Source organism: Triplophysa rosa, linkage group LG9 (assembly GCF_024868665.1).
Source record: "Triplophysa rosa linkage group LG9, Trosa_1v2, whole genome shotgun sequence".
Lineage (NCBI taxonomy): Eukaryota > Metazoa > Chordata > Actinopteri > Cypriniformes > Nemacheilidae > Triplophysa > Triplophysa rosa.
Genome location: NC_079898.1, coordinates 7,286,478 through 7,309,555, shown reverse-complemented (window position 1 = coordinate 7,309,555; position 23,078 = coordinate 7,286,478). Strand labels below are relative to the sequence as shown.

General features: G+C 43.5%; 1 protein-coding gene across 4 annotated transcripts in view; it reads left to right on the top strand.

Annotated features, from left to right (window-relative positions):
- The window catches only part of LOC130559540 (KH domain-containing RNA-binding protein QKI), an 81,482-nt gene that overhangs the window by 54,406 nt on the left and 3,998 nt on the right, over nt 1-23,078 (top strand). Inside the window, exons 5-7 of one of the 4 annotated variants that reach the window (XR_008963589.1) lie at nt 18,157-18,244; nt 18,722-19,021; nt 19,833-21,123. Coding sequence is in view for 3 of the 4 variants with exons in the window: in XM_057342681.1 (XP_057198664.1) it covers nt 18,157-18,244; nt 18,722-19,021; nt 19,833-19,936 (492 nt within the window). In the remaining variant the exon portion in view is untranslated. Of the gene's footprint in view, nt 1-18,156; nt 18,245-18,721; nt 19,022-19,832; nt 22,278-23,078 lie in introns of those variants that run through there. The other 3 variants (XM_057342683.1, XM_057342682.1, XM_057342681.1) reach the window with 3 other exon arrangements.

Here is a 23,078-nt window from a genome sequence, read left to right as displayed (position 1 = left end):
TGTCTTTCGCTGAATAAGACGTGTTGTGATCATTTATGTGCATGCACCTTTGCATCCCTCAAAATCACTGCGTGTTTTTGCCTGTTTTTGTGCAGGTTCACACTGCTGTCTTTAGTGGAAAGGTCTCCGTAGGGTCGGTAATGTAACATGTCGACGGGTGTAACTCCGTGTGTGGTTGCGGCGTACTTGTGAACAGCGGGGACATCTCTCTGGTCACATGATTGAATAGTCATCCATGACTTTGAGGCTGAGCGAGCATCAAAAGGCTCTTTGTTTACAAGTGGAGTGTGGAAATCCTGAGCGAGGCTCTTAGGCCCCGCAGGGTTGGATAATGCTCCCAGTGGACCCCTGCTCTCAGTGTCCGGCATCTTTTTTCTCGCGCTCTTATTCAGTTCTGGCCTCTCTCTCTGTGTCCTTCCCTACATCTCTCATGATGTTATTGGGTAACGCATTGTTTTTAGAGCTTGTGTTGGTACAGTTCGGTTGCAGGGGGAATGGAGGCAAGTTGGGGTTCATGAGGTAGAGAGAGCATTACCGGAGCAACTTGTTGGGAGGCCCCTTCCTCAAAGGAGCGCACAGGGTCATGTGACTGTACTAAAGAGGGGCTTCAATCACCCACCCACCGCCCCTGCTTTCAAATTTTCAAGTTCTTTCAAGAACAAGAACACTCATTCATGGGCCTGAAGGCAATCTGCAGGCTTTTATGCATTTTCTGTAATGATATTGAGTCGATCTAAACATTAAATAAAGCTGAGACACCTCATCTCTTTTCGATTGTTCAAAGCATGATCAGCAAACAGGTTTCCCATCCAAAACTCATATGTAAAAAGTAATTGTTTTAAAAAAAAAAGTTATTCATATTTAAAAAATAATAATCATATTTATGCTTGAAACATTAAAAATATTTGCCATTTGGGTAAGAAAGAAAAACTTAAGTAAATAATAAATAGGTAAAACTTAATTCAGGTTGATTTTTACCCCATTGGCAAATATTTTTTATTGTTTCAAGCATATACTGAATTAATTTTGATCATTTCTTTTGGAAATAAGATTTAATTTTTAGGTTATTTTGTTTCTCAATGCTGTCAGAAAAACAGGTACTGTGAATGACCAGTTTTGTTCTTAATGGAACAAAAACATTTAAAAACATGTACTTTTTTTGCTAAATCTGCCGATGGGGTAAATGATACACTGGATTAAATTTAGTTTTACCTTCATTTTAAGCACATAGTCAGACATATCTTAGGTCATGTATCTCGATGTAATAGCTTTGTTATTTGTTCTAGAAAATAAGACAAACATTTTATTTGCAATGTAAAAGGTACAGTTTTGTACTTTTAAGTGAAGTAAGTGTATCCTGATTTAGGTATCTTTAGATAGTTATTCTTGAAAACAAGACAAAAATACTAAGAAATTCACTTTTAGCTGTGCGTGCCTGCACAAATTCAGACAAATTCGGCAGATCTTTCTTCAGAGTTCCTGGTTGGATTCCTTGTGGACATGCTCCTTCATACTCAAACACCATTGTTCCCCTCTGTACTCTCCTTCTGACACAGTAATCCCTGTGTAAATAGATGAACAGTGTAAAGATGCAGACTCCATGGCCGTTCAGAAATGAATCCAGCTTTCTGCTCTGCTGAGCCCCAATAGAACAGCTGCTTCCACCGGGCACCACGGAAACTAAATGTCACCGGCAAAGTAAAGGCTCCCGTTCAGAGCATCTGTCAGCAAACCTCACTTTCCTCAACGCTGCACTTATACTTTAAAACACCGCTTGACTTTTCCAACACCGGGTGGCCTTTCTCCTGAATACACCTAAATCACTTGCTTGTTGTCATCTCCGGAGGTTTCACTTTTCAGTCTCTGATTTCATGTCATTTCTGCTGGGGTGAAGAAAAAGAATATGTTGATCGTGAAAGGGCACATGACAGGTGGGACTTTATAATTCTCTGGACGTCCTACAGGCCAATGCCAACACCACAGTAAAGACATTAAAATGACAACATACTGCAGAGCCGATGGCATGGAACACTATTGGGACATTTCCAAGATATAAAACACTTGTGCACGTAAAATATTATTACGTTGAATAGATGATTAATTACGTTTTCGTTCTGGTTTCAGTTTTCATTTATTTTATGTGGATTTATTTATGGATATTGTTTGAGATAGTTCTCAATATAAAAATTGACTCAAGTCTGACTTTAACATGAGAACTTCATTAGGTCTTCTGAGCTATGAACTAGTTGTCGGGATCCGTGGGTAGCACTCGTCTGTTCTGTCATTATTGGGTGAATGTGTGTGTATGCCTCGCCAGCCGCTAATCATCAGTCCCTCATTACCCTCAGTGTTTTCACCTGGTGTCCATTAGTTTTTTCCCTATGTATTCTCTACCACTCCTCACTCACATTGTGCGATCGTTGACTCTTGTCATACCCGTACCTTGCGCTCAGATAACTAACTTCCAGTTTAGTCTTGTCTTGTCTTGCCGTTGATTCTGGTATTCTGTCTTGTCGTGTGAATGCGTCTGTTGGATGTTGGATTACCTCTTCCCTCTTGCCCTGTCCAGTGTTAAGGCCTCATCACCCCAAGCTCTTCAAGGATTGTTCCCCGCCTTCAGTTCCATGCTCAGTCGACCACGCCGGCTAGAACGGATCCTGGATTACGGTACCGGCTGTGTCTACCGACGTTCTGCTGCCATCTCACCGCACCTCTGCTGGCGCTGCCGTACGCTGGGTTTTCCCAGTTGGCCTCGTAGCCAGCTTAGACAGTTGGGTCCTCGGCTGATTCCGGTTGTGTGGACTTTTCCAGTGCAGAGCTTTTTTTGGTTTGACTTTAATAAAACCCTTCTTTCACCCCGCAACTGAATCTGTGTGTTTCTGCCTCGTGACAGAACGATCGCACCAATGATGGATTCAGCGGGGACAAATCTGCTGCATTCGGCCGTCACGCAGCAAGGAGTGTTGCTCGGGCAGCAAGTAACCCGTCTCAATTCCGCTGCACAACAGATCGGCGTGCTACACGCCCAGGTAACGGACCTAACGGCTCGCCTTCAAGCGGCACAGACCGACGCCGCCTCCCAGGCCGGGCCGTTTCGACCCGAACCCGAACCTCATGTTAACAACCCTCCTATCTACGACGGTGACACCAACTCCTGTCGTGCCTTCTTGTCCCAATGTTCTCTGGTCTTCAACCTCCAGCCCCGTCATTACACTTCCGAGGCATCCAAGGTGAGCTTCGTCCTCACACTCCTTTCTGGTCCAGCCCGGGAGTGGGGTATGGCCTTTTGGGATGCCCAAAGCCCTTGCTGTGCGTCTTTCGAGGAGTTTCGGAAGGAGATGGAGAGGCTGTTCGACCGCTCGGTTCGGGGAGATGAAGCGGCCGCCAAACTTTCACGCCTGACACAGGGGCGGGCGTCCATTATGGATTACGCCATCAAGTTCCAGACACTCAGTGCCGCCTGTGAATGGAACGCGGTGGCGCTGCGAGCACGATTCTTGGAAGGGCTCAGCAGCACCATTGCAGACGAGCTAGCCATTATGGATGTTCCCACAGAACTTGAGAGTCTCATTTCCCTCGCACTTCGAGTAGAATCTCGACTGGAATTACGCCGCCGACGACGACAGACTACCAGCTCTTGGCGCCGAATGGATTCTCCGGATCCCACGGGTTCCGACTCTCACCTTCCGCCCTCCTTGGATTCTGAGCCTATGCAGCTGGGGCGGCTTCGACTCTCTCCTCTCCAGAAACAACAACGGCTGGCACAGGGACTCTGCCTCTACTGTGGGAAGCCTGGTCATTTCGCCATCAATTGCCCACTAAAAGCCAACGCCCGCTAGTAGAAAAGAGGATACTGGTGGGCAAGCTTTTCTGTCCTCTTCCTGGAACCTCCCGCACCCAGCTGTCTTTCAACCTGGAATACCAGGGAGTCACGCACTCCGGCCTTGCCCTGTTAGATTCGGGGGCGGAGGGCAACTTCATTGACCGCGAGACGGTTCGACGATGGCAGCTTCCCTCTGTGCCACTCTCCAATCCAGTTTCGGTCTGGTCACTGAGTGGGGCTCTCCTCTTCACCGTCACTCACTGCACCCCTAGCATAAGTTTGTTCATTTCTGGGAATCATCGTGAGAACATCGTGCTGTACATACTCGAGTCCCCCAGCAATGTCATTGTTCTCGGGCATCCGTGGTTGTTACAGCATGGTCCTCACGTTGATTGGGTAAATAGCACTATTCTTTCTTGGAGCCCATCTTGTCATGTATCTTGTCTTGGTCCTGCCCTGTCTCCTGTCTCTGTCTCTTGTGCTCTTCAGATGGAACCGGTCGATCTGACCTCAGTCCCGGCGGAGTACCACGATCTCAGTGGAGTCTTCAGCAAGTCCCGGGCCACCTCGCTTCCTCCTCATCGCCCCTACGACTGCGTCATCGACCTCCTTCCCGGCACTTCTCCACCCAGGGGTCGCTTATTTTCCCTGTCCGGTCCTGAGAGAGAGGCCATGGACCAGTACATTCGCGATTCGCTACAGGCTGGACTCATCTGCCGCTCCTCTTCCCCCGCTGGCGCCGGATTCTTCTTTGTTCAAAAGAAGGATGGCTCTCTTCGCCCTTGTATTGACTATCGAGGTTTGAACGACATTACGGTTAAGAACAGGTACCCCTTACCTCTCATGTCTTCTGCCTTTGAATTGTTGCAGGGAGCCAAGGTCTTCACCAAGTTAGACCTCCGTAACGCCTATCACCTCGTCCGCATTCGGGAGGGAGATGAGTGGAAGACAGCATTTAACACACCTACGGGACACTACGAGTATTTGGTGCTTCCCTTCGGTCTCACCAATGCTCCGGCTGTCTTCCAGGGCCTAGTCAATAGCGTTCTGGGCGACATGATCACTCAGTTTGTCTTTGTGTACCTGGACGATATTTTGATATTTTCCTCTTCTCCCCAAGAACACACCCAGCACGTTAGATGGGTTCTCCAACGCCTGCTCGAGAATCGACTCTTTGTCAAAGCGGAGAAGTGCGAGTTCCATGCCGAGTCTGTGACATTCCTTGGCCACATAGTATCCACTTCGGGTATCCAGGCTGATCCCGCCAAGACAGAGGCTGTCGCCAAGTGGCCCATACCCGACTCTCGTAAGGAACTGCAGCGTTTCCTGAAATTCGCCAACTTTTACCGGCGATTCGTCAGAAACTTTGGTCAGATTGCTGCACCCCTTACCATGTTGACCTCCACTAAGAACCCTTTCAGGTGGAATCAGCAGGCTCAGGTTGCCTTTGATAAATTAAGGTCTCGTTTTATCTCTGCTCCTGTCTTGTCTGTTCCAGATCCTGTATGCCAGTTCATCGTCGAGGTTGACGCTTCCGACGTCGGAGTAGGCGCGGTCTTGTCTCAGCGGTCTGCCCACGATGGGAAGGTGCATCCCTGCGCCTATTTTTCCCACAGGCTCAGTCCGGCAGAATGTAACTATGACATCGGCAACCGGGAGCTGCTGGCGGTCAAGCTAGCTCTGGAGGAGTGGCGTCACTGGTTGGAGGGAGCGGCGCAGCCCTTCCTGGTCTGGACGGACCATAAGAACTTGGAGTATATCCGTTCGGCCAGGAGGTTGAGCTCACGTCAGGCCCGCTGGGCACTCTTCTTTGGTCGCTTTAACTTCACCCTCTCGTTTCGGCCCGGGTCTAAAAACACCAAACCCGACGCCCTTTCCCGCTTGTTCGCGACTCCAGGGGATAGATTTTCCACCGACACCATCCTCCCCAGGGGAGTGGTGATCGGGGCTATCTCCTGGGGAATCGAACAGCGGGTAAAGGAGGCCGGCCGAGGGGTGCAAGTACCAACCGAGTGCCCAGCGGGCAGACTGTTTGTACCTGCTGCGCTGCGATCTGAGGTTCTTCAGTGGGGTCACTCATCCAGACTGGTTTGCCATCCAGGGACTCGGGGAACATCGGCTTCGGTCCGTCAACGCTTCTGGTGGCCGTCATGGTCCAACGATGTCAGACAGTTAATGTTGGCATGCCCAACATGCGCTCAATCCAAACCCAGTAACCGCCCTGCCGCTGGTCTGCTTCGCCCTCTCCCTATCCCCTCCCGCCCCTGGTCACATATTGCCCTTGATTTTGCTACTGGGCTCCCCTCCTCTGGCGGTAACACTGTGGTCCTCACAGTGGTGGATCGCTTCTCTAAGGCAGTTCATTTCATTCCCCTACCTAAGCTCCCCTCCTCACGGGAGACCGCGCAACTGCTCATTGACCACGTTTTCCGGCTCCACGGCTTGCCGGTCGACTTGGTCTCTGATAGGGGTCCGCAGTTCACCTCCCGTTTTTGGAAAGAATTTTGTAGACAGATCGGGGCCTCAGCGAGTCTGTCTTCCGCGTTCCACCCTCAGACCAATGGGCAGTGCGAGCGGGCCAACCAGGATCTCGGAAGAATGCTCCGCTGTCTGACATCGTCCAATCCGAGTTCCTGGAGCCAACAGCTCTCATGGGTGGAATACGCCCACAACTCCCTTCCATCGGCTGCCTCAGGTTTGTCCCCTTTCGAGTGTTCTCTTGGTTATAACCCTCCTCTCTTCCCCTCACAGGAACCCGACGCGGCGGTACCGTCCGCTCTGGCTTTCATCCAGCGCTGCCGACGCACCTGGCGGAGAGCCAGAGAGGTTTTGGCTCGAACCTCAAGACGTACCAAGGCGGCTGCCGACCGCCACCGGTCCTCTCCTCCTACCAATGTGTGTGGACAAAGAGTTTGGCTCGCTACTAAGGACCTGCCTCTCCGGGCACCTTCTCGCAAGCTGGCACCCAGGTTCATAGGGCCCTTTCGCATCACTAAGGTGGTTAATCCGGTGGCCATCAGGCTCAGACTTCCTCCCTCCCTCCCTCGGTCGGGTTCACCCGGTTTTTCATGTCTCCCGGGTTAAACCTGTGTTCTCTTCTCCCCTCAATCCTGCCTGCAGCCGACCACCCCCTCCCCCACCACGCCTCGTGGATGGTTCTCCTTCCTACTCTGTTCGGAGACTCCTTGACATGCGTCGGCGGGGTAGGGGGTTTCAATATCTAGTGGACTGGGAGGGCTATGGCGCAGAGGAAAGGAGCTGGGTGCCATCTCGGGATATTCTGGACCCATCGCTGATCGTGGATCTCCATCGTAGACGAGGTAATCCCCTTCCTAGACCGCCTGGGGGCGTTCGTGGGGGGGGTACTGTCGGGATCCGTGGGTAGCACTCGTCTGTTCTGTCATTATTGGGTGAATGTGTGTGTATGCCTCGCCAGCCGCTAATCATCAGTCCCTCATTACCCTCAGTGTTTTCACCTGGTGTCCATTAGTTTTTTCCCTATGTATTCTCTACCACTCCTCACTCCCATTGTGCGATCGTTGACTCTTGTCAAACCCGTACCTTGCGCTCAGATAACTAACTTCCAGTTTAGTCTTGTCTTGTTCCGTTGATTCTGGTATTCTGTCTTGTCGTGTGAATGCGTCTGTTGGAGGTTGGATTACCTCTTCCCTCTTGCCCTTTCCAGTGTTAAGGCCTCATCACCCCAAGCTCTTCAAGGATTGTTCCCCGCCTTCAGTCCCACGCTCAGTCGACCACGCCGGCTAGAACGGATCCTGGATTACGGTACCGGCTGTGTCTACCGACGTTCTGCTGCCGTCTCACCGCACCTCTGCTGGCGCTGCCGTTTGCTGGGTTTTCCCAGTTGGCCTCGTAGCCAGCTTAGACAGTTGGGTCCTCGGCTGATTCCGGTTGTGTGGACTTTTCCAGTGCAGAGCTTTTTTTGGTTTGACTTTAATAAAACCCTTGTTTCACCCCGCAACTGAATCTGTGTGTTTCTGCCTCGTGACACTAGTCTGAGAAAGAACACAACACTGTTGAGAACTCAGTGTCTAAGCAGAAGTTTTGCTCTCCATGAAATGTCATTGCTGTCTAGAAGAACCAAGTGAGATATTTAAAAGAAGTAATTTGTGATTTTTCTTTGTTGTACGTCATCCCTGATCAAACATTTCCGTTTGTTTCATTACGCCAGTAGCGTAGCAGATCATCCTCAGCAGTGCTCATTCAGACGGGAAGATAGTCCTTCTCGATGTTTAGAATCCACATGCAGCCTTCAGATAAATAATACACGAACACATGCATTTTTAAAAGGCAAAATTACTCAAATCTGTTTTTGAGACAGTGTGGGACAGACGGGAAGGCTCTGTGGGAGACGCTTTGCTGGTGGATGAGAATATTCTGTGTGATGTTGAGGAGCACTTTCACTCGCTGCCTCACTCTCTTGGCTTTTTTTAATTCCCCCATCATGCTTTTCACTCTGTGACCAGCCTTTCTGTTGCAGTCCCTCGTTTTTGTGCATGTGATAGATCAAAGCTCCTGTTTTATTTGAATGGAGATAAGAGAGGTTGTATTGTTCTGTTGCAGGGTTACTTTGGAAGAATGTGTGTTTTTGTAAAGCAATGAAAGTGTGTGAGTTTCACAATGATACAGTGAGTTTTGGGGAGCGCTCTCTCTCTCTCGGTTTGGCGTCTCCACAGTTTAAAGGCAGTTTGATGTACGAGACTTCCTCCTCCTAATTGCACCTCTTTAATTCCAATGAGGAGGATGCCTGCGTTCTGACAGCACATCACTGCCACAGCCCGCTTTACCCTCCGCTTCTGGAAACTTCATGTCTCTGTGTACATTTGTACGAGTGCGTGCTCCCCTACCTAACCGTGTCTTGCTGTTAAACCGCCAGGTACAGGCAATAAATGGCTTGCTGTTGTCTGATAACAAGAAGCCATATTCTAAACTTATACAGAAGTGAACTATACTAATAATACTGATCATTATTTTAAGAATTGTGTCTCTCTTGAACATTTTGCACTCTCTGCATGCCCCTAAACCAGCCTGAAAGTACACAGGCTGGTTTAGTTACTGTAATACTTCTTTGCTAGCGTAATAATACAAATTGTATTTATTTACAAAGAGCAAAGAAAATCTTTGATTGTAAGTTCATCTTCAAATTGTCCTTCTTGTAATTTGAAGGGCTGTTTAGCGATTAATCGCATCCCGAATAAATGTTTGTGTTTACATAATAGCCTATATGTCTGTGCACTGTGCATATTAATTTTGGGTAACACTTTACAATAAGGTGCTATTTGTTAACAATTATTTAATGCATTAGCTAACATGAACTAACAACGAACAATACTTCTACAGCATTTATTAATATTACTACATGTTAATTTCAGCATTTATAAATACATTATTAAAATCAAACGTTGTCACTGTTAACATTAGTTAATGCACCATGAACTAACATGAATAACTGTATTGACATGAACTAACATTAACAAGGATTAATAAATGCTGAAAAACGAAATTGTTCATTGTTAGATAATGTTAGCTAATGCATTTACTAATGTTAACTAATAGCACCTTATTGTAAAGTGTTACCTAATTTTGTATTTAAACACATACACGTACGTATATATTTACGAAAAATAATAAATGTTTATATATCATTTAAATGATATATAAATAATATATTTGCAAACATTTCCTAAATATACATTTGTGTACATATTAATATGCACAGTGCACAGACATATATGTAAACACAAACTTTTATTCGCGATTAATCGTTGAACAGCACTAAATTTCTAAACTTTCCTGTAGCTCAGTGGTTACAGCATGGCGCTAGCAACGCCAAGGTCATGGGTTCATCATGGGTACATCTAATACATCCATTTTACTTTGTGTTATTGTTGTTTATGGTCCGCATAAGAGATGAGGATTTTATTTGACACAAGCAGCATTTGTATGCGCACAGACACGCATACGTTTTGGCACCAGGGACACTTGCAGTACTTTCCTTCTCAAAGCCAATTAACATGAAAGCTCATGTGTGGGGAAGTAAGAACTCTCCCACAGGTTTGCAGCTAAATTTAATGCATGTTTACATACTGCTTCTCTAGATGTAAAGGCATGAGCGATACATACACTCTCTGTGTGTCTCTTTTTTACCGGTCTGTGACCCTGAGTGTTTTCCCTCACATCCAGGAAAGGCTACTTCCCTGCCTTTCACTGAAATAACCTGCGGTCTAATTTTAACCTGTGCGTGTGTTCAGACAAAGAATAGCGTCCATGATCTTTGTGCTCATTTCTGTGGCTAAATTTACCCTGCGGTTTTAGTGGAACCTGAAAACTTTTAACTTAAACTCATGTACTGTATTCACAGGCAGATTTCGAGCTCTGACAATTATGAAACTGTCAAAAAAAAACTTTGGCCGTGGTGTTCCTTAAATAGCTTGGAGTGTTATGTAAATACCCTGGGATGTGCATATGGTGAAGTACCGTGGGATATTTTTAAGTAACATGGAAATGGGACATGACACCATGGTAATACAGTACCAAATTTTTCTTTGAAATAGCTTGGAATACCATGTAAATACCATAGTACATGAGTACGTTAACTCAGAGCATAGTATATATCAAATTACTTTCAGGTAGAAAAATCACAGATGAGATCTGTGTAATATCTCAGGTTATTTATGAGAGTTTCAGAAGAGATGTCAACAATTTCACAAACTGAGCTTAGATTTGTCAAGTCGGCAATCAAAAGTCAATATTACTGAAGATCTCAATATCAACGTATTTCTCATCAAATTTTGAGATTGTTTTACCTCTACAATCTACATTCATTTTGCACCTCCACACTCGTGTATTTGAACAGTTCTCTCATTTGTTTCTTTTTTTATTTCTCCTAAGCCGTTTTAAGAGAAACCTTTGCGACTAAGTCAATACCCGTGTTGGGTAAGTTACTCTGAAAAAGTAATGAATTACTAGTTACTTATTACATGTTCAATAGTGTAATTATATTACTGTACAAATTACTCTCTCCAAAAAGTATTTAATTAATTATTACTAATTACTTTCTATATCCTATATCAATCTTGATCAACCTTGATTAGTTAAGTGATTCCAGGATAGGCATGAAAAGGCTCTTTTAATTCATTCAAATAAATAATATAAAACTACATAGTAGTAGTATTAACTGACCAAAGTATTACAAATGTGAGAATTATACATTAAAGCACAGATTTTAAAGTTAGACTTTGAATTTTGATGTTAATTACACTATTGCACACACATATATTACACAAAGTATTTAGTTTAATTACATCAGAAGTAACTGTAATTAAATTACAGAAAATTTAGAGTAATCCCTTACTTTACTTTTTCAAGGGAAAAGCATTTACATTACAGTAACTAATTACTTAGTAACTAGTTACACCCAACACAGGTTGATACATACTGTAAATGAAACCCATTAAATCTCTTGAGCTATGAAAGAGCAACCTCTGAGCAATAAAATGTTCCTGTGGGTTATCACTATAGTTGTTTTAGTGGATGGACATGCTGTTTCTTCTCTCTACGGCACTATATGATGTTCTCGGTTAATTTTGTTCTTAATTAACAAGTGCTCATCATACCTTAAAAGTCAATTACAAGAGCTACAGCAAGTAGGCAACATAAATATTGGATTAAGCTGTAATTACACTCATAAAGCAGTTTTTATCTCCCAAATGACTATAAGAAGTGTGTATCTGTGAGCGTGTGAAAGCAACAGAAAATATGTATATTTTCACAATAAATGTGTTTTTGGTTGTTCTTACCGTATGTCTCTGTGGGGAGGTACAGCTGCAGCTGACTTTTAGCTTGTGTTGAGTGTCAGAAAGACTGGCAGTATAAAAGGGATAGTTCACCTTCAAAATGAACAAAAGAACACAAAAGAAGATATTTGGAAAAATGTTGGTAACAGAAAAGCACAGCCAATTCAATTCTCTTCTATGGACACAAAACCAATTCAATTGAAAGGGAGGCTGTCAACAACATTCTTCAAAATATCTTCTTTTGTGTTCTGTGGAAAAAAGTCATGCAGGTTTGAAATGACAAGAGGATGAGTAAACGATGACAGAATTTTCATTTTGAACAGGACAAACCCTGAAACTAATGGGAATTATTTCTCGCCACTGGTTTTACATGCATAATATTGTATTTTGTACGTGAAGTGTTTTGTATGTTCTTCTGTCAAGATTATGTATCCACTTTCACTTTAAAGGGCCATCAAACATTGCTTGAACATTGCACAGCAACATCGGCTCCTGTGGCGTTAATTTGGGGTGGGACTTTGTCTTACCAACAGCAGATGGCGAGAGCGTTAAAACAGATTATTTAATTATTTTGGCACAGAATTCATCCACTTCACCTTTAATAAGCCAAGATCATGTAAGGTACTGTACTTCTTTTATTTAGTAATAAACCTAAACAAGTTATGCTAAACCCGATCGACACATCTTTGTAATAGTTCTCAGCGTTCTGTTGTACATGCTCATTAACAGCATCTCTGCATGAAGTTGAAGGCCTGATTCTTATGCAAAGAATCTCAGAGGAAGACACGTGGCGCTCGGGGATGGGGTGAGATAAACCAGCGGGTTCCGGTGCGACGTGGAGGGACAGGAAGGACTGCCGAGAGGGTGAGGAGTCTCTGTGGCTGGAAGCCAGTGGGTCGTGTCTTATGTGTTGTAAGAGGACAGCTGCGCACTCCACGAGTGGGACAGGTTTTTGGAGCACTAGCGTCCGGTTTTTACTCGCCAGGTCCTCCCGTCCTCATTCGACCAATTGAAGCCCCTCTCATTCTTTCAGCTCTCCTGTTCGGCCAATGACAGTCCGAGCAGCGTTTGACACGTTCGGCTTATGTCTTTGCCCTTGAGAAATTGCTGCTAACAAGATAAAGTGTGTAATAGAATAAAGCACGTAGAAGTATAAAATTGGATCATATTTTGTGTTGTTACAGAGAAAGCAATCACTTGAGTGCTTTGAGAGCGAGAGAGAGAGAGAGAGAGAGAGAGAGAGAGGGAGAGGGTAGAGGGAGAGAGAGATGAACATCAACAGTGCAGAGAACAGTAGTAACAAAGAAGAGGAAAAGAAAATAACAGGTTTAAGGACCCTGCGACAATAGTGCTCAGTGTTTCTCTACTTTCGAACATAACAATTGATCAATCTGAAAAAATACAAAGAGATATAGCAAGAAAAATATAAACCACCTTCAAAGATACTTCTAACTGGCCACTGAGGTGACATCCTTCAATGCAATCTCATAATGCACTGTGACATGACATTGTAAAAGACAATCTAACAAAAAATTGTATTTTCAAAATAATTTTTAATAAAACATTGTTACCTAAAATTGTAATGTTTTTTTTTTTAAACGGAAAAGTATCAGTAATTATTTTAATCTTGTTATACAATATGTGGAGTATTTTATGTCATGTTTGAGTTAACTGTGTTCTTTAGCTGAGCTGAGGTGATGCTGTGGCACACAGATTTATCACGGCCCTGTCCCAAATGCTGCCCTCAGCCCTTACTGTCCTCTGAATTTACACTTTGATGACGTACTGACACATAGACGGTAATAGACTGAAGAGTTCTGCTGTGCTATTGAGTTGTGGATGCTCCATAAGGACTCATAGAGGCCATAAAGGGGGCGTTCACAAATATGTACGAGTATCAAGTGCTTCGTTTGTTTCATGTGTACTAAGTGCTTCATTTTGAACAGAGCCATTGTAGAGCGGTTCAAATCAGTCACCTATAAAGAATCATTTCTTAGGATTCATCTCGTGAGGCACTTTCATTTGTACATGGCAAAGAAGCTCACTGGGTTTTGTAACGGAGCTTGGGAGAGAGAGATGAAGAGGCAGCCCTGACAGGGCAATGATGGAAAGTTGTATGCTGGCAGGCATTGTGTAGTAAAGGTCATTGTGATCCCAGTCTGAATAGCTCCAGAGTGATTCCTCTTTATGCAAGCGGACTTTAAAAGCATTTTACATTCCCTGACCGGAGCGCGCACACACACAGTGGGTCTAATGGGAGCTGCTGCTGGTGTCTCATATCATTTCTCGTTTTGCCTTTAGGCCCAATTCACTAAAAACAGGTGTGAACAGGGTCCATTTGGTCATCATTTATATTCTGGGGTAGTCAGAAACACAGGTGACTATACACTGCATTTGTAGCCTAGACGTTAATGCATTGATTATTTATAAATAACAGTAACAAGAAATAAAAAAGGGTTTTAATGGTTACCAGCGTGCAGTTACAGCATGTGAAGCACTGACATCCAGGCATGTGTAAAATGCATACGTTTCATTTAAAGTAAATAAGCAATTTAAGTATATAAATAGTCCGATTTGTACCTCTAGAAAACAATTAATGCGGTTTTAATCATTAAAATGCTCTAATACAGCTTGAATGATCTGAGCTTGCTAACCAAAAATATGATATTGCTACATCTTCAGTTGTGTTTAACTGTTTTGTTCATCAATGTTAAGCAGTTCTCTCTCCGCTTGAAAAGACACACAGGCAAATCATACACAACCCGCTAGCTGAAGCGAGAATTTGATTTAGCACCTTTGCCATCCCAGGGCCTCCTTTATATTAAACTGAAATGGAGATCATCGGCGTTCCCTTCGAGCGCCGGGTGGCCGCGCGGATACTCGTACATTAGCACGGCAGCTCTGGTGCAGAGAGACACTTCGTGTTGTCAGTGTGGGGCTCTGTGCACGGTGTGAGCAGGAAGAGCCCGCGGCAACACTGCCGAAGACAGAGAGAGATGAGGATGGAAAGATGGATGAAAGGGAGATAGTAAAGAGGAAGAGACGAAACAGGGATTGTCATTGTGTTACATCATGATGTCATCCATATTGACACCAGAAAAGGGCCGGCTGAAGCATTGCAGAGTGAAAAATGTCAAGTTAAATGGAAACTCGCTCTGTCTGTGGTGCTAGGTTGTATGTGGGTAATGATACGGACTGATGTTTAAATTACTGCCTAAGAGAGAAAGTAAGCATCAGATCCCAGCCCGAACCTTCTCAGCATGTTTTGATGACATCACAGCACCTCTCACTGGCACACACGTGATACTGCAGGCCTGAAAACATTGTAAATGAATCAGAAAAAAGTCTTTTTTTAACTGTCAAGTATACTACTACTATTACGTTTGTGCGTATCTAACACTTTTTCATATAGTATGCGGTATTCTACACCAGCTGTATGCTGGGATGGCATTCTGAGCACAGCTTTTAACTACCGCCTTATATCAGTTAGACCAAACCTCACTTTGCCTTCACAAAGCCTTCAATACAATGAAATCTAGTTTGCAGCATCCCCGTCAACTGTCAGCGCTAATAAAGCATGTGCGCTGTTCTTACATCAAAAACAACAACACTGTTAGACGCAGCATATACTGTATATATTTCATAAAGTTCTGTTATATAGGTCATCTCCAAAAAGAGTTCTCGCCCAAACTTTCTGGACTCATTCTCAGGTTCTCATAAGTTGAACGTGCGGCGCTCAGCAGTCGGCCGGCGCTCTCAGAGGCCTCTCTGGCAAGGACAGAGCACATTAGGCTGATTAAATAAAGACAGAGAGTGATTTATAACGGCTGTGTCTCTGTCTATTCATCAGCAGGCTCTTGACTTAATAAAGTATTGATATTTAGATACACAGGGAGCGGGCTGTGTGATTCAGTGGTGACGGGAGGGCACGAGGGACCCGGGACCTTAGAAGAGCTGTTCTGCAGGGCTGTAAATACACCTCAATGTAGAAGATCTCCGCACGGCATAAACAGAGGATTGCTGGGTACCTCTGATCGCATGGCCATTCAAATGAGTAGTGGCGATGTTCAGAATGCTGTTTTTGCTGTATAATGTATATCTGTGTGCGTACACTGTACAATCTTTATTGTGCACAGCATGCTCATTTTCTCTAGCCATATATTACCTGTGTGACCTAGCACATTTGGTTGTGTGGTATACAACAGACAACACTGCATTATATTGTATCCCATCATGCAATGCGCTTGAATTTAGCTACCTTTTCTAAAAGAGTCAGAAATAATATCAGGCACAGTTCGTAATTTTTTATTTAAACAGGAATTAAAAATAGAAATAAACATTGTTTGGATTAAGTACACATAATTGGATTAATAAAGATGCTATTTGTAACGTTTCCTGTTAAAAATAAACACAAATAATCTGTTATTTAGTAAATACTACATATCGAATATCAAGATCAGTACAAAGTCAATACACAAATCAGTGTTCAGAATTGTTTTCTGATCTTACCCTGATTCACAATGGAGTAGGGATGTAACAATATCAAAATCTCACTGTGCGCTAATACCTCGGTATAGAGTCCACCGTGCGGTATTTATGATGACTTGGAAAGCATCCTCTTTTCTTTATCCTCTAATCATAACTGTTGCTTAGAGGTTATAGTATGAGATGGGTCCTAAAAATCCCTTTTATAAAATAAAATGACTGCACCAGATGGACCTTGACAAAGTTAACATCTATGATTTTTTCGAACATTCTCCATGTTAGGCTTTCACACAGTCGTGTGACCACGATAATATTGAGGCAATTGTGCTATTGCGATAACACAATATCGATAATATTGTTACATTCCTACAATTCCTAGAGTTTACATGAGTGATTTATAATTTGAGCTGTTGGGTACAGTTTCATGGAAAATGTCAGTTTAAGGTCATATGACTTAAAGACACAGATTCAAAAAGTAAAGTAAGTTGCAATTTTATGTTTCAAACAGAGATGGCAATAAAATGGTAGGCTGTTGCAGGCTGCCTTAAATCTGTTTTTGTTCATAAGCATTAAACATGATGAGGTCATGTGACAACAATGTAGCATACAACTGTTATTTTTAGCATTGGGGACTAAGGGGCTGTGTCCACCGAGGCGTTTCTGCCTGCGTACGGCATGTTTTTTCAATTGTTTCTATCGGAATCACCTTGTTTTTTGAAAACGTCAGCAGCTGATGTTTTTTACCTGGTCAGCCGGCGTTCGACCGGGCACCCACTGAAAAATGCTCAACTAGGTGCAGAACGCTCATTTCATATGGTGTTTTCAGCTGCATAAAAACGCCTCGGTGGACAGAGCCCCTAATGCTGCCTTCCAGACACCTCAGATTTAGAATATTTCCCACCTCAATCCAGGAAATAACGTCTGGATTTAGGCTGCGTTCCAGACAACTCGGATTTCAGGTATTCGCGACCTAAATCCCAGAAGTAAACGAAGTTACTTATCCGACCTCTGGGCTCGGGGCAGATTGATCAACCCGACCTCAACAAGACACGTCATTTGACGTCATGAACAAGATGGCAGATAGCTCTTCGCAACCTTATGTGAACCGTAAACAAAATTTTTACTGCTTTTACAACACGTACTATGTTTGAACATGAGTGTTAAAGTTTCCAGAAACTGTTTATGAACAAATGCCTACGTTTGAATGGCTACCATATATAACAATAACCTATAATTCTCTTATGCTGCATCCCAATCCACATACTATCCGTCCTAAATAGTATTCAGCAATAGAATTAGCATGTCTCAAATCATAGTATGCTGAAATGAGTATTCTCACATTTGAGTTACCCGGATGGTCTACTGTTTCCGGTGAAAATTCGAAGTGTGAATCCATGGACACTTAACGGCTAACGGCTTAACGGATGCGGAAAGTCAAGTATGCCCGAGGCTTTAAGGATCACAGTGCCGTTTCACGTTAGTATGTCCCAGTGTGTGCATACAGTTTTGCTACGTACTAAAATGTATATACTTTTCCATAACAAAACGATACATACTTTTAGTGTATAGTATAAGTAGGCGAATTGGGATGCAGCATTACATTCTCTCGGCATCTCATAATGACATCATGTGGTAAACGTGCGAATGTGACGCGTGGTTGACAGGAACGAGGTCGGATATTTTATGACATAATATCTGTAATCCGAGTTGCCTTAGCATTAGTAACATTAAAAGTATTTAGTAACATTGAAAGAAAACAGTTTCCAGGTCGAGGTGGGAAATATCCCAAATCGGAGGTGACCGCAAGGCAGCATTAGTTCCCAATGCTAAAAATGAAGAAAACATTCATAATGTGACAGAATTTATTTTTAGGAATTGATTATAACAAGAAATTAAAAATGTAGCTACATACACAAAATAGCTGCATTGCAATTAGCATGTAGTATGTTTATATGTGTTTTGTAACTACCATACTACTGGTGCTTGTATGTATTTGCTTATTTTAGTTTATTTTGTGTTTGTTTATATGGCCAGGCGGAAGGAGAGGACAGCCTGAAGAAGATGCAGCTAATGGAACTAGCCATTCTGAACGGCACATACAGAGATGCCAATATCAAATCACGTAAGCCACCACTTCCTCTAGCGACAACAGAGCGGCCTTTGTGACAACAGCTTTCTGTAATCCTCACCACTGCTCTCTTATAACCCCGATTCTGCGCTCTGACAAACGGCTGTGTATTCTGATGCAGAATTAGCAGCTAATGAAGCAAACTAATGGAGAACACGCAAAGCTATCTGAGGAAACACTGTTTCCTTCATTTAAGGGATGTTGTGACAACATTCTCTTCACTTTGCTAAAAAGCACTGAAGCGCTGTAAACCTGCCGCTGTGCGATATTGTTACTGAGGGTGTTTGTTTAAATACGCCGCACACACCCCCCCCCTCCCTTGCCTTGTTTACTAATGATCAGGAGCAGCTTTAGCATCGCCGACATGCTTATGTCTAGTGTATTCCTGTGCATGATACTAATGGTTGTCTTTTTTTTGTCCCACCCGTCTCGATCTTCCCCCCATCCTCACATTTTTCCCGCTCACTGCAGCTGCCCTCGCGTTCTCTCTTGCAGCCAGCGCCCAGGCGCCCCGGATCATCACCGGCCCTGCACCCGTCTTGCCGCCCACAGCCTTGCGTACGCCCACGCCCACTGGGCACACCCTCATGCCCCTCATTCGCCAGATCCAGACCGTCATGCCCAACGGCTCCACCCACCCAGGGGCCGCCACCCTGGTGCCGCCCGGTCCGGAGTCAGGCCTGATTTACGCGACGCCCTACGATTACCCCTACACGCTGGGCCCGGCCACCTCTATTCTGGAGTATCCAATCGACACCACCGGGGTGTTAGGTAAGCATAGCTGTGTTAGCCAATCAGAACCTACCTTTACCAAATATACAATTATTTATGATGTAAGATGTGTGTCATACCGCCTGCTTTATTTTAGCCCAATTTCCGCCCAACACCAGTTAAAATCCTCTCTTTTCCCCTCTCAGGGTCACCAGCCTTTACATGAGAGTAATAGGCAATAATGCAAAAACACAATCCATCAAGCGCTTTCTCTTAATCCATTTAGCATCATTACAAAAAAAATCCTTTTAAGAAACGTTTGCATAAATGATTTGGCTTTTAAGGGCTCTACTGGCTTCATGTGAATAATGCGCTCTCTCTCTCTGTCCTCTCCTCTCCACACAAGCTGTATGGCTTCATTAAAGCACTTGAGAAAAGCCGATTATGAATATCATGTTACCAACAGCATTCTGCCAGTTTAACACAGGCTTCTCCCAAAGGCACGGTGTTAAGTTGAGCAGCGACAAAAAGCCTGTCCCGACGCCAAGAGCTGCGTGTCCAATTAGAGCAGATGAAGTCGGGTTTAGCTACTGTCCAATAAGCAAGTTTACTGAGCTAGTCTAAAGCGAACTGGCTCATGGCACGTCTTCATAAGACTGCATCGGCGTTACGCTGTAGCCTACAGTTTGTGGGGTAGAGGGGATGACAGCAAAGGCGCGTTCACACCTTCAGCGATTCACAGCAGTGAAGTGTATGTTGGGCGATACACAAGAGTAAAATCGCTGTATGTGTGAACACCCCATGAGCAGAAAATATTTGGGAAAAGAGGTGTGATTTTCACCCTGTGTTCTCTCTTGTGTGACTTATACAGCATCCTCAAAGGCCGAAGAGCTGCCCCTCTACCTGGGCTTTCAGACCTGTCACATTCCCATCACAGTCCAGCGTGGAGAGCCGACCGGTCGGCCTCCCTTTTAAAGTGGCCCTCCTCATTCCCCGCCCCCCCCTGACAAGCCCCGCCCTCAGACCGTAGACACGCCCACTCCCCGTGTCCCCCACCTCGGACTGGCTGGACTTTCCAGCCTCTTTAACTCCTGTTTCCTCGAGTCATGTTTGGTTTTGGTTTCTTTGTTTTATCTTCAATGTGATGTGTTTAGTTTTGTGTGTGTGTACAATGATGAGGGAAACAAAGCACTGAGCCCCAAAACTGCTGCACAAGCCTTTCTGGATGAGCCCCATCACTCAGTCCGAGCGGGCCGCATCAGAGTGAGGGGCGTCAGGAGGGGCAACATGAGGATGGTGAGGGGGCAGCGGGGGTCACATGAGGCGGGGGAGAGGAGGGATTATTTAGAAGTCAGGTGTTGTGTGTTGTTTCCCCGAGGACCAACAATCCCGGCACTAATTTCCCCTTCCTTTATTCTTTAGGCGTGGCTTTGCCTACGAAAGGCTAAATGCATTTCGCAGGATCCTCACTGTGCCCCTTATCCCATCCGAGTGTTAACACACATGCGCTTTCGTTCACAGCTGCCTTGTTGGTTTCGAGCGTAATTTGTTCAGAAGCATGAATCTAGCAGTCAGCCAAACACACTCCTGTATGTTTACACTGGGCTGTATTGTAACACGTTTCCCTTGGACTGTGCTCCTGACTGCTATGCTTCGGTTTTCCGAAGGAAAAAAAAAACGTTACTAATCACTTAATGCATTGCCGTACATTTTTATTCTCCTTTTTTGTACCACAGCAGACGTGCCTAAATGTTTGTTCTCTCTGTGCCATCGCTCGGAGAGTGAGTTTATCAGTATTATATTTAAAGACGCTGTCGCTGCGATGCAAGATTCCGTGACTAGTAAAGCCACGTCACGCTCGTCTGTCATACTGTATCCAAGCTACGCAAAAATCGAAATGAAACCATGTTTGAATTTTGTACGAACAACGTGTTGCATATGAAACAAAAGTATTATTTGTGCCTTAATTTAAATACTTTGTCCTGTACGGTCGTAGCGCTCAATATTTTGAAACCTGTGTGATTTGAAAACTGTGATGGTTTGACCTCATCTGTGTTTTTCTGGTGATGTCATTGTAATCCAAGCAGGTGCGGTGACAACTAAAGTTCGAAGGCACGAAATGCGCGTCCATCCTTACCAAAGGGTAGTGACCGCAGAACGAGGTTAGTTTAGTTCATGTGCTTCTATTCATTACCAGTTGGTGGTGATCTGTCGTGCAACGTTTGCGGTATGAGCATGTGAATAATGTGCCATCCACGGTCTGAATTTAGCAGACTCAGCCTTACACGCATTTAATAAGCTGCTTAGGGTGTGTTTGTTTTATAGCCTCTGAAATCTCTCCATGCACACACACACACACACACACAACACACACACACACACGTGTGATGTTTCCCTGCGCTGGTGGAGGGCTTGACTCTATTCCATTATTTGGATGACCTTATGATTTCAACATGATGTTGATGATAAATAATGGAGCGCTTCATGTTTTCAACCCATTTCTAGTTACTCAAACAGCAGATGGGCTTAATGTATTGACTTTTTACAAATGCAGGAGCCACTTGAATAGATGCACATATTGTCATGAATTTCTCGACGCGACAGTGATGGAGCATTGACAACTATCAAAATTTAAGAAAAGAGAATTTCTCTGACGGAACTGCTGTATAGGACTTTTCCTTTTGGGTGTACTTAAAGTGTGAAAAGGGATAAAAACGGAAATATTATAAAGAATTAAATTATTAATTCATATTAAAAATGAATTTGAAAATATTTTTACTTTTGCAGATTATATATCTGCACCATACCAGAGACTTAATATCAGTACACATGCATTACATTACTGTTTATCGAAACATTCCCATAATCACTAAAAAAAATCTTTTTTTTTTGGAAACATTTCATGCTCCTCTTTAAATTAATTTAGCGCAGGTTGTATTATCACTATGTGTGTGTGTGCTTGCATGGTTAAAGATGCGATAGAGGTGTTTCGTGCCATCTTAAATGTGGCTCACTTAAACTGGCATAAAGACCACAGATATCAAGAAGACCACATACTGAGTTTTTTGCTTTCATCCTTTTCAATGTTATGTATTTCATATCTTATTTTGTTTCGTACATGTTTTATATAATGGAACTACTGCTTTGAAGAAAATCTACTTTGGAGAATCCATTTGCACAGACCTTCCAGATTTTCACTCTGTGCATTTGTACTGGACCACACGAATCACTTTTTTTTATTTCAGCTGTTTACTTTATTATTGTTGTTGTTTCCATCTGTCGATATTTGCCTAATTTGATAAAGAGATTCTACGTGGCACAAGTCTTTTATTTTGCACTGAATATGTCAGAAACATTCATCTCCTCTGCTCCCAGCAGACATCCACATCAAACCTCAGACCATTCAACTGAAATGAATCTATTGAGTCTTACGGTCGACCAGCGTTGAGCGGAGAGTAATATCGTCTCCGCTCGACGGATGTGTCCGTGTCAGAGTATGAATGCATTTAAAAAGAACAAAAATCCACTTGATACTTTTTTATGTTTTACTGTAAGCTTTTTTGAGTTTTTTTGTTGTCGAAAAGAAAATAGTATTTACTTGTGGCTTTTCAAATATATATAAAAAATATATATCGAAAAATATATAAAGCAGGAATGTATATGAATTATCAAAATGTACTTGTATTTTGGAAGAGATAGCAATGGTTATTATAGAGGGCTATTTGTAGGAAAGAAAAATATGCATCATAGCAGCTTTCTAGCACCACGTTAGAGAATTTCCTCTATTTTTGGATATATGTTAGGCCTTTATATATGAATGATAGGATTTTTTCAATGTTTATATGCAAAAACATTTTATATTATGTGTCCTGTGGTTTGTGTGTAGTGTGCAATGCTGAGAGTAATGGCTATGAATCCCACAGCTTGAATTTCCATGGCTATTATGCTAGAAAATTCCTTGTAGTGTTTGCTTTGTATCGTTAAAGCCAAGATTTTTATGTTGTTGTAAATAGAAAAAAAAGATTTTAAAAAGGCAATAAAAATTTTTATTGAATAAAAAACATCATCGATTCTTTTGGCCATGAATTATGCTGACGAAATTTTTTCAAGCCTCAAT